The 12248-nt window shown below is 39.0% G+C and overlaps 1 protein-coding gene across 2 annotated transcripts in view; it reads right to left on the minus strand.

The window, feature by feature from the left end:
- LOC126248094 (protein GPR107) overlaps nt 1–12248 on the minus strand; it is a 209417-nt gene that overhangs the window by 161188 nt on the left and 35981 nt on the right. For both annotated transcript variants that reach the window (XM_049948772.1, XM_049948765.1), the window contains exon 3: nt 3545–3690. In XM_049948772.1, the coding sequence (XP_049804729.1) occupies nt 3545–3690 (146 nt within the window). The remainder of the gene's footprint in view (nt 1–3544; nt 3691–12248) is intronic.

A 12248-nucleotide genomic window follows, 5' to 3' on the forward strand; every position in this document is an offset into this window, starting at 1 on the left:
TGAGAAATAATAATAATAACCTACATGACGGGAGAAACCACAAGTGTTCCCAACTTCAAGATTTCAGTAAGTTTCTCTTGAAAATAGATAACAACATTCAAATTGAAATGAATATGAAGATATTTCCATTGTTTGTTCTCTTCTGAGACATTTAGGTCCACTATTTGCATGGTTTGTAGGTTGTGGGGAACTGCTTGCTAGGAAGAGTGTGTAACGCTCAAGTACATAGTTTCAACTACTTCTAAGTACAAAGGATGGTGAAACAAAATGATCTTTATTGTGCTCTGCTGAGATACTGTTACACACATCATGCTTCCGGCTAGCATGACTCAAGGATATAGTTGGGTGATAAAGATGTTGAAATAAATGTTGTGTAATGTGTTGATAAATCTACAATCTACTTTTTATGCACATTATTACACAAATATCCTTAACAAGAATTTCTGTATCACAACATAACTGAGGTTTGAGGTAGATCCTCATTTAATCTGAGGGTATAATACATTACATTTATACAGCATTCATAGATATGCTGAAACCAATAATGAAAGTAATGCCCAGCTGCACTATTTACAAAGTTAAACTACAATTTTCAAAAGTAATTTAGAAAACATATTTCTGGAATGTCTAGTGCGTTTTCACATATACTTCGTACAGGTACTGTGGGGACCCATTCAAATAGGACTAACAGGTGATACTGAACATATACAGAGAAGGACAGCACGAATAGTCACAGGTCTGTTTGATCTGTGGGAGAGTGTTACTGAGGAGCCAAAGAAACTGAACTGGCAGACTCTTGAAGATATGCATAAACTAACCCAAGAAAGTCTAGTAACAACGTTTCAAGAACTGGCTTTAAATGATGACTCTAGGAAAATACTACAACCCTCTATGTATTGCTCACACAGACATCATGAGGACAAAATTAGAATAAGCACACAGAGGCATTCAAACAATCACCCTCCCCATACTTCACACATGAATAAAATGAGAAGAAACCCTAAAGGTACATTTACATCTCGGATTTGTATCGGTTCAAGTATGCGCGACATATATAGACATATCTGGGACATGTACTGGCACTCGTAGAAGTAAGCTACTTGCAAGTCATACACGTGTGATCATGCATTTACATTTTGTGATTTGTATCTGTGTGTCTGGTAATGCACAGCTGTTCAGAATTTGCAATGGCTTCCCAAGACTTTACCGTTTTATGTTCTGGTGCACTTGGCCCTTTGTACAAAAAAAAGGAAAACCCACAAAGTGCAAAGAATACAACAATTGACTCCACAGAACACTCAAGATCAAACAGGCATTTGTAAACAAACATGGTGGTACAATGCCAAGGGTGTTACTGTGCATGCACAACTTCTGTGACTTGTCAGCTATATCGCAGAGTGTAGATGTAGATGTAAACTCTAGACCTAGTACCAGGACACAATTATCTTGGTGTAACACACCCTAAGCTTAATACTTGGGTGAATGGGAGAGGGTGATAAATTAAATGTAACTCTGGGATGTCCAATGAAATTTCAACAAAACTTCGCACATACTTGAAAATACACTGTTGGGGTAAAACAGCCTTAGCATCATTGGGCGAGACAGTAGAATCCATAGTATCTGAGGTTTCTGGGCTGACTAGTGACAGTGACGATGACATTTAACCCCTAGAGATGGCCCTGGGTGTAAGAATGGTGACAGGTAAAGCATAACTCTGGAATTCTTTGAGCAATTTCAACCAAACTTCATGTAGACATGATATACTACCTGGAAAGAAGTACTGAGGGACTAGAAAATTCTAGCACTTCTACAGATGAAGATGGTAGTACAGGAGGGAAGACAGGACATGTAAGCATACCTCTGGAACACATGGAGAAAATTTCTAAGAAACCTGTACGCATATGGGTTACAATCTAGGAAACCATACTGTGGGTATAAAACACACTCAACGATGTTAGGCATGGCATTCAGGGTGAGAAGAAGGTGATAGAAGAAAACAGTCAAAAAGAATCAACATTATCTTCAAATCCTAAATTTTGGACACTGATTAGCGATAATATGAAGAAGATAATATAAAAATAATAGAAAATGATCAATATTACTGTGGACCAATGGAAAATACAGGTTAGAATATCAACAATATAAGGAAAAGATAGATTGCTACTTACTGGAAAGAAGACACATGAAGTTGCAGACAGGAAGCCTGCTGTGTGTGTGTGTGTGTGTGTGTGTGTGTGTGTGTTTCCTTTTATGATGAATGCTGAGGTGGAAAGCTAACAGGTAAGTGTCTTTTAGTTGTGTGTGTCTGCAATTTAACGTGTCACCTTTACAGTAAGTAGCAATCTATCTTTTCCTTATGCTGTTAATATTACTGTCGAATATATGGTATCGCAATTTATTTATTCCTTCATCTGGAGGGAAAACTGAGAATGTTTCACATAAACAAGTACTGCATTAAGTCAATAATACAATTAATTTGCACAAGATTTTACATTATAATTCATAAGTTTGTATCTATACTTTTAAAAACATGTTTTGTTTTTACAGTGTAGGCAGGTAATTAGTGAGGTTTTTCTATACATAAAATAAACACTACCCCTAAAAGCAGTTGCCAGTTCTCCATTCAAAAGCAATTGAAAATATTTTGATTATTTATGTTATTACTTAATCTCTGATAAATTCACTTGTTTTTTTTTTTATTATATTTTATCTGCAATGCCACATTTTCCTTCAAATGTCAAATGAAAGACTCCATTTATGAGTTAAAAATTTTTGGTTATTTATATTTTCAGTCTTATGAAATTTTATGCAGTTTCAGATCATTGAAATATTAATTCCATTTTTAATTTTGTTTTCTTTGTATTGCAGCACTTTCCGACAAATAGTGTATTACATTTTTCCCATCTCCTCCTCTTTTTCCTTAGAATTCTATTCCCTGTACGTCTGTATGCAGCAAAATTAGATTTCCATTCACTGATGTATATTTTCCTCTATACAAATAAGTCTGATCCTCACAAGTTTTAAGTTACTGCACGGAAAACAATCATATAGCACAAAATATACTGAAGAGAGAAATGTATTAAAATTACATTAAGCAGCAAACATAGGTGTGATACTAAAACAGGAAATTAATTTGTTGGAGTACGAAGATTATTATGAACTTTTATGAATAATACTTTCCAGCTGAATTGAGTTTTTTAAATTTATTATTATTTCATAACATGTTTTGGCTATTACCATCATCATTTTCAAACTTCGAAATTCCGAAACAAAGCTTGGTGTCAGAGTGCAAATATTGTTTTACTTCAAATTATCACCAACATTTGTTTCAGCAGTTGTAAATTTAGACTTGATGATGGCAGTAGTCAAATACATTACTAAATAATAAAATAAATAAAAAATAATAATTTAGCAATCTACACAGTGCTAGCCACAAAAGGTGTAATATATAAATTGCGTATCACACCAATACTCACATTAGCCTATGTATAACTTTTGCAGTTAACAATAAATCACTAACAAATAAGAACTTAAAATGCCTTACTTTTGATTTTGTAGGTCCATTATAAAATAAATAACAGCTCCAGTGGAGTCTTCATTTGGAGGGTGTTGTAGGAGACAACCATCCTGATGGCTATCCAAATATGGATTCATAGCATCACTTAATGTCCGGTCAAGACTGAATCCAAACTGCAAGAATAAAGAATAAAATATAGCTGTTGCAAAATGGAAACTGCATAGAAAAATAATCTGTTACCGATATGTTCCAAAATTTCAAAGAGAACATGAATGGATTTTAATAAACTGCAGTGTAAACTATGTTTGTAACTGGACAGCACAGAATAAAACTCTTGAGATTTCTTTTATAACCTCTATTGCCTATAACAATGGAATTCTTAGTAATTTTAACATTGGGCAGTTCAAATTGTAACATATGCCCAAGTGTCTATACATGTGAATGTGTTAATATATATCTACAGACAGACAAGGTCAGCATTAAGACTGTTGTACAAAACTAATCGTGATGCACAAGTACCTGTGAAATCAAAAGTTTTCTTGCCTTTAGTTGAGAATGTTACTGACTGCATAGGGAAAATCTCGACAAAACGAAATATTGTGGTAGTCTACAAACCCACCCATACACTAGAGGATCAACTCAAATTGGCCAATGATGCACGAATTTATAGGATTCCATGTAGTTATGTGGAGGAGTATGTGGATACTACAAAAAGAAGAGTACAAGGACAACTGTAGAAGTGGAGAGATTGACATATCAGTTGTTGCAAAACATGCTTTATAGACAGAAGACCACCACATTCATTTTGATAGGACTCAAGTACTGGCAATCAGAAGCGGATACCATGAAAGATTATTCAGAAAGGCCACAAAGATTATTAAACACACCAGGAATTTCAATAGAAAGCAAGAGAGCATGAAAGTGAATGACATTTGGATCCCAATGCTGAAGAAGATTTGTACAAGTCTTCCACCATGGGGCAACAGCAACAGTGGATGACAGCAACTGACAATGGCCAACTGTGGCTGGTTACAGCGTGTGATATCACACCACTGAGCAGAAGCACAGGTAAATGAAATTTTGCTGCAGTCATTAGCATATCAGGGTGTGAACTGGACACTCGAAGAATCTACTACCCCCTTGAAAATGTCCTCCGCAGGTGCGGATGAAATTGAGTGAATTAATGTGAAATACATCTGACCACAGCATATAGCCCAGAATATTTTATTAATTGTGACATTTCTGGCTGTGCATGTTTACATTTCACAATAATGTTACCCTCTGTAAAGAGGGACAAAGTGGAACTGGATAGTGTCCATTCATGGCACAGACATATCTCCACTCAGTAATGCCTACACACCAGTGAAGCTTCCTACAATCTTCTCTGACACACAGTGAGGGGTCCTGCAATCTTCTTACTGTTTCTTCAGCACAGAAAAGCAGGAAATATGAAAGATGACCTCACCTCCATGGACGGATGAGTACAAACGCACAACAGTGCTCTGGAAACTATTGAAGTTGTGGCTGAGTTGAAAGGCAATGAGCAGACTACAATCAGGAACAGGATGATCCAAAGAGAACATACGATCATGAATGCCTCAAACAAGTGACAAGAATTGTGACAGCAATCAGTAACGGAAATCATGTGTTCCAATAGCCTCAGTGCTCAGCATCTGCAAGTACTCATTAAGTGCCTTGATACAAAATTCTGGGCTCACATAGCATGAAGAACAAAGTTATAACATATCACGTGTTGTGATTTCCTTGTAAATGCAGATTGATTGATTTGTATACTATCGGTAAATCTGTATGTTTCAGCCTTGATAATAATTTTAAAATATTGTGATGATAAGACGTAATATTACTTGTCTGACAACTTTAATGCTTGGCAGGGAGTGCATGGGTAAATGTAAATGTAAACACCATATGCTTGTAAGTAATATAAACAAACATATTAATTACCAATGATGATTCCTAATGAGTACTGTATTCATAAATTCTGAATACACCTTCAGTAATTGGAGTAAATTTTAAGCCGTATCAGCAGAACTTCCTTCAGATTATCTGAATGGCGCTTGTTATCTAATTATGTTCTAAATTAAGTGGAATAATGTGACAGTGAAAGGGAATACATTATAGAGGAGGAAACTATCTTTTCTTTTCAAATCCATCTACAGATTTGCCTTAACAATTTTTAACAGCTGCTGTTTGGTCATGTCTTCTCTACCACCAGAACAAATATTTCATTTGTGAAAAAGAAAAATAGGGGCTTTTTTTAACTTTGTGAAATAGTACACTGTCAAACAAACAGCCAGGAGTACTGAAATAAGCCATTTTGGTAACCACTTAACATAATTGGTATTATTCATAGCTGTTACCAAACTGAGAGTCCTTTCCGTCTTTCTTCTTTACAGAATTTATATAGATACATATCTGAGATGAAATCACTTCAAATAATTTCTTCAGAGGTGTTCTTTGCTACTTGTTTAATACATAGATATAGCAGACATCCTGCAGTTCATGCAAAAAACAGGTTGGGCTGCGAAATATACCTACTGCTCATGACAGGGCATGTAACTCCCCCACTCCCTAGATCTTGACAGCTCATGAAATGTGTGTTAGTTTTTGCTGCCAGCAAAGAGATTTCAGACAGAGATCATTCTGAACACACCATAGAATGAAAACCAAGCATAATCTATAGCAGAAATGACATAAAATAAATAGCACTTTGAACTTTTAGGAGTGACACTAAAGCTACTTTTCCTAGCTGCAGAATACGCTTGTGTCTTCCGCAGTGCGATGCGGGTCGCAGGGCGATGTGTGAAACATTTTCCTAGGCGCGGAATGGTGCGCGTCAGAACCTACATAATGAAATTTCTTTTTTAGAATTTGGCAACTGCGCCTGATAGAGTTATACGTGAGCTATCTCCTGATACCTTTTTCTTAACTCAAAGAACATTTTGTGCTATTGAAATAGATAAATATCTAAGATTTTAAGAAAAGTTGATCTTTCGCGCTACTTGATATTTATCATGCCATATTTCCTAAACTAAGAGTCGTACAACAACATAACTTTATAGTTGCCTTCAGCAGTATATGTCGATAACGTCTGCAAAAGTTCTGGCCAATAGAATTGGTAATAGTGAAGTAACAAATTAAAATGTAATGTCTGACGCGGGACTTTTATCAGAGCAACGTCCAAAATGTAGTAAGTGACAAACTTTTCCCCGTCACATTTTTTGTGAGGGTGAAAGCGAGAAAAAGTTTCTGAAAGGTTTGAAATAATTTTTACAGTTTGTTGGAAGTCAGTGGGTGCTACAGGTTTCTCCTAGACTAGAGCAGTTCCGTGCGGTTCATTGGTGTGACGCTATTCCCTGTGTGCTGCGAGGTGCTCTGCTAGGCCCGGGGCAGTGCAGCGGAGGCAGTAAAGGCTATACATGTAGCACAGTGCTCGTGCTAGAAAACTGTTATTTTTGGCACTCTGAAAGTACGTGGAAGTTAGGGAAGAGGAGGAGGATTGTATGTTATTCGAAAGAGTACCCAGGAAGCGCAAAGAAGTGAGACAAATGTTCTTGTATCGTGAAGAAGAAGGAGAATATAAAATTTTAGTTACAAAACATTTACTCGATGATGCGGAGAAGCTTAAGGAATTTTTCTGATTCATACCCAACCAGTTTCATTATCTTCTTTTGTTAACTGAAGGCAAACTGAGAAGTAATTCCTGTAACCGAGTGACATTTCTACTTACTTGTTTTATTCATTTTTCTTCTGATTTCTGCCCGAATTAAGACTTTTCATTTGATTTTTCCAATCAGCGTTGGCAATATTCAACAAATTTTGCTTTTCGGAAACCAGTTCGGTAAATTGCTTATCATTTAATGCAGAGAAGCGGTTAGTCAACATTTCTGGTGATTGTTTCTATTACAACTTGGTTAAAAATTGCCTATTGTTGCCCACGCGCGCGAAACAAACAGTGCAGCTGTCATCTTGCTGGTGCCCAGTTCGACTACCCCCACTCCCCCAGCCAAGTAAATCGCTGCGACTTGCTGTACAAACTCCATCCAAAGCACGCGAGCCTTTCTCGCAGGTGGAGCCCACTGCGGCACTGCATTGTCCACACCCTAGGAAAAGGGTCTCGTACAGTGACTCCACAAAGTATTCGTCCAACCGTGGTGCATAGACTATAATACGCACAGTCATACAAATATAGCTGCAAAATGAATAACAACTATTCTCTTACATTGGTTGATTTCTACACTTGGAAATGAAATGCTCTTTATGGTGCATATGTCGTTTAATTTGTGACCAAATACATGCTATGTAAAATCACATCGCAATGGACGCCAAACAAGGATTCGTCTAGTAAGCAATATCTGTGGTATTGGGCCGCACTGACACACACCACTCTCATGTTTGTTATGCAGTTGTGTTCCATCCAGCACAGTGATTAGTGTCTCTCCGGTCTGAAAACCATTGAGTGATATTTACGTAATACGGGTCGAAAACGTTGCGAAACTACAAAGGAGGAGAGAAAAATCTGCGTCCGGTTGTTTTGATAAGGTAAATGTTTTCAAGAAATTGGAGAAACCATCAGTAGACCTATCAGTACAGTGAAGAGTATTATATACCGGTTTAATCAGAGCAAAAAGTACAAAAACAAATCATGAAGCGGCCGTCCTGCGGTTCTGTCCAAGATGGAGAAACAACAGCTACTTTGAGAAGTCATCAAAAATCCTAAACTGAGCACCCCACACCTTGCTACTGGTTTTCACATGCGCACAGGAAACTCTGTTTCAGCACAGACTGTAACAAATATGCTTTATGAAGCTGGGTATGGAGGCCGAAGAGCCTGTAGAAAACTGTACATCATCAGTAAAATCAACAGAACAAAGTCACTTGCATTTGAAAGCGAACATAAATCAGATGGGTTTGATTTCTGGAAGAAGGTTGTATTTACTGACGAGAGTCAATTCGAGATGTTTAAGTCTAAAGTGCGTGTAACAGTGTGGAGAAAAAAGAACTTGAAGAGAGAAGTATAACAGCCTCAGTTAAACATGGAGGAGCTTCAGTACTTGTGTGGGGGTGCATGAGTGCAGATGGTGTGAGGGGTTTGTGTTTTATTGAAGGGCATTATGGACCACAAGATCTACATAAATATCCTAAAAACACCTCTATCCAGTAGTGTGAATCATATGGATCTTAATGGTGGCTATGTTTTCACACAAGATACTGACCCAAAACAGACGACTCTAGATAGAAAGCTGTACATGTCCCACTGGATGCAGACACCACCGCAATCCCCAGACACTAAACCTATCGAGAATTTGTGGCATTTACTTGACAAAAACATCAAGAATTGTCAGATATCCAATAGAAATTATTTACATACCGCTCTACAAAAGGAATGGTGTAAAATTACAGTGCAAACAACAGAATTTCTGGTGAATTCCATGCCAAGAACAATGCAAATGATTAAGAATAGGAAAGGAGGCCTTACTAAGTATTAAGAACAACATTCTATGTTCAAAGTGTGATTTTCAGTACTGTAGACGAATACTTATTTTGTGTCTTACGTTGCCTGTCTGTACCTCTGAATGCTTAACCATGTTTATTTACATAGCAATCTGTGTTTCTTTATTGTATTCTCATTTTCACTAGTCAATAAAGGCATCCTTGTCCCTGCTTTATTTCAGTCCGCCATTTTTCCATCCTTTATACACCCTTAAATTGTGTATTAGACAAATACTTTGTGGAGTAACTGTATGTCTGCACTGTGCGAATAGGCATCAGGGTCTCGCATGCGTTTTACACAGCACGCTGCAGGAAATTCTATTCACTTACAACAGTTTTCAGCAAGAACATAATAGAATTTTATTGTCATACATTCATACACAATATTTGCTTGAAACATTGGTGACTTGTCAATGGTTCAATAAGTATATACACTGACATTTATGGGGGAGTGGGGGGAATCTCTTCTGAACAGCATTTTGCAAGGCATCCCAGATTTGTTCCTGTATGGAGAGTTTGGTGGCTAGCGGGAGAGTTTAAACTCAGAAGAGTGTTCCTGGAGCCACTCTGTAGCAATTCCGAACATGTGTGGTGTCGCATTGTCTTGCTGGAATTGCCCAAGTCTGTCGAAATGCACAATGGACATGAATGGATGCAGGTAATCAGACAGGATGCTTACAAAGTTGTATCTAGACATGCCAGGGGATCCCATATCACTCCAAATGTGGTGCCCCACGCCATTACAGAGGCTCCACCAGCTTGAACAGCCCCTGCTGACGTGCAGGGTCCATGAATTCATGAGGTTGTCTCCATGCCCGTACACGTCCATCCACTCGATACAATTTTAAACGAGACTCAACTGACCAGGCAACATGTTTCCATCATTAACAGTACAATGTCAGTGTTGGCAGACCCTGGCGAAGTGTAAAACTTTGTGCCGTGCAATCATCAAGGGTACACGAGTGGGTCTTCGGCTCCAAAAGCCCATATCGATGATGTTTCACTGAATGGTTCGCACGCTGGCTGACACTTGTTGATGGCCCAGCAAGGAAATCTGCAGCAATTTGTGGAAGGGTTGCACTTCTGCCACCTTGAACGATTCTCCTCATTTGTCATTGGCCCCATTCTTCCAAGATCTTTTTCCGGCCGCAGCAGTGTCAGAGATTTGATGTTTTACTGGACTCCTGCACAGTACACTCATGAAACAGTCATACAGGAAAATCCCCACTTCATCACTACCTCGGAGATGCTGTGTCCCATCGCTCGTGTGCCGACTATGACACCCCATTCAAACTCACTTAAATCTTGATAACCTGCCACTGCAGCAGCAGGAACTGATCTAACAACTGCACCAGACACTCCTCGTCTTATAAAGGTGTTGCTGACTGCAGTGCCATATTCTGCTTGTTTACATACCTTTGTATTTGAATACGTATGCCTATGCCAGTTTCTTTGGCACTTCAGTGTATAAAAAGAACAGTCATACCAAGTATCACAGGAGGTATGGTCAATATTCATTGATATGACAGGGGCACGCATTCAAAGCAAACAAGTCTAGTAAACAAGCACTCTAAAATGCATACCTTAAGATTATGAGCACTTATTCACCTTTTATACTGTGGAACACATCTCTCTTCTACTGCAAGCTCTATTTTCAGCCAAGTTAAGTCTGTTACAAAGCAGCATGTCTACTCTATGTGCTGTTTCATAAGAATGAGCAAAAGGATTTCCTTTGAAAAGTTGTAGGTTTTTTAGCTCAAGGAGGAGTAATTCATATATACTGTTAATCATAAAAAGAGATGCACCCAGAAGGACAAGGTGGAATGTAGTCATTGTTGGCAGGAACGTAGACTGTGCCCTGTATACGATATGACTACACTTTCAACTTTGAAGAACCAATGTTTATTGTGTTACACAGCCACAAAACATACTATTATTGAGGCTTCAGGCCCCCATGGATTTGAAGCAGCAGAATGGAGTTGTAGAGATCTTGGGTGTAGCCATGTGATACTCGAATCACTGCCACTTGCATCTGAGCATACAGTTTCCACAACAGATGGGTGAAGATAAGAGTCCTGATGGCAAGTTCTGTGGCACCCCAATGCATTCCTAATAGCAGAAAGATCGGGCAATACAGCTGGCCATGGCAGTGTATCCACAGTTCCAAAGCATGCTGAGGAGGTGGTAACATACGATGATGAGCAAAACATGGTCGTAGGTGTTCACAAACGGAAGAGCCACCATTTGCAAGCCTTCCTCCACATACAGTGTAATTGTTGTGGAGCCTCTAAGGAACACAGACAGTTAACAGGCACCACAGGATATAACTCCCCACACCATGCTGGTGGGACGTGTAATGGAAGACCACAAACCACTCCTTGTGGTGCTCTTACTACGCCAACAGTTATGGACCCAGTGGTTGTCACCTCCAAAGCAGAAGCAGGGTGAAGATGACCCACTGCCACATGTCCATCATTATCAACACCAGGTGAGTTGGATGCAATGTTGTGGGGTGTGGGTGGTAGGCATCACAATGGTCAGCATGGGGTGAGTCCTGCATTATGCAACAGCCTACCATGGTACAAGCACTTGGGGGATTTTGCATAGAAGACAGTCAAGCACACTGAATGGCCCCTATCATTGCCAATGGACGTGGTTTGATGAATGGTGAACAATCTGTCGGCCCTCCTTCCTTGCAGTGTGTGTCAGATGTCCAGATCCTACATGTTCAACATGCATGCCTTCCTGTATCCATTGCCATCAACAACAGGCAATAGTGATGTCCATATGACTGGTGTGGCATGCAATATGATCAAGCAAGCTCCCACAGCCCAATATGATCAAGCAAGCTCCCACAGCCCCACAATTTGGTGCTTGCTGAACTCATATAGCTGGGCAACATGCTGTCAAACATATCGCCTCGGCATAGTGCACATTCTGGTGCTGCTCTAATGACACTAGCTGCTATTGTATTGGCCAGCATGGCTGTATGGACACTCTTACATCAATTGATGGGTAAGACGTCATAGCCCCCATACAAGTTCCCCGAGTGCATGGCCAACGCAGCATATTTTTTATCACTGGCATAACTGACAGTGTGCAACATACCCATCCAGTTTGCAGTGAAATGTTAAGAGTCCTTCTGGCTGTAGCTCTTTTAATGATGATCAGCACATAAACAAACGAAGAACTGTCAAAAAAATCAAGGTTTCTGAATAGT

Source organism: Schistocerca nitens, chromosome 1, assembly GCF_023898315.1.
Source record: "Schistocerca nitens isolate TAMUIC-IGC-003100 chromosome 1, iqSchNite1.1, whole genome shotgun sequence".
NCBI lineage: Eukaryota > Metazoa > Arthropoda > Insecta > Orthoptera > Acrididae > Schistocerca > Schistocerca nitens.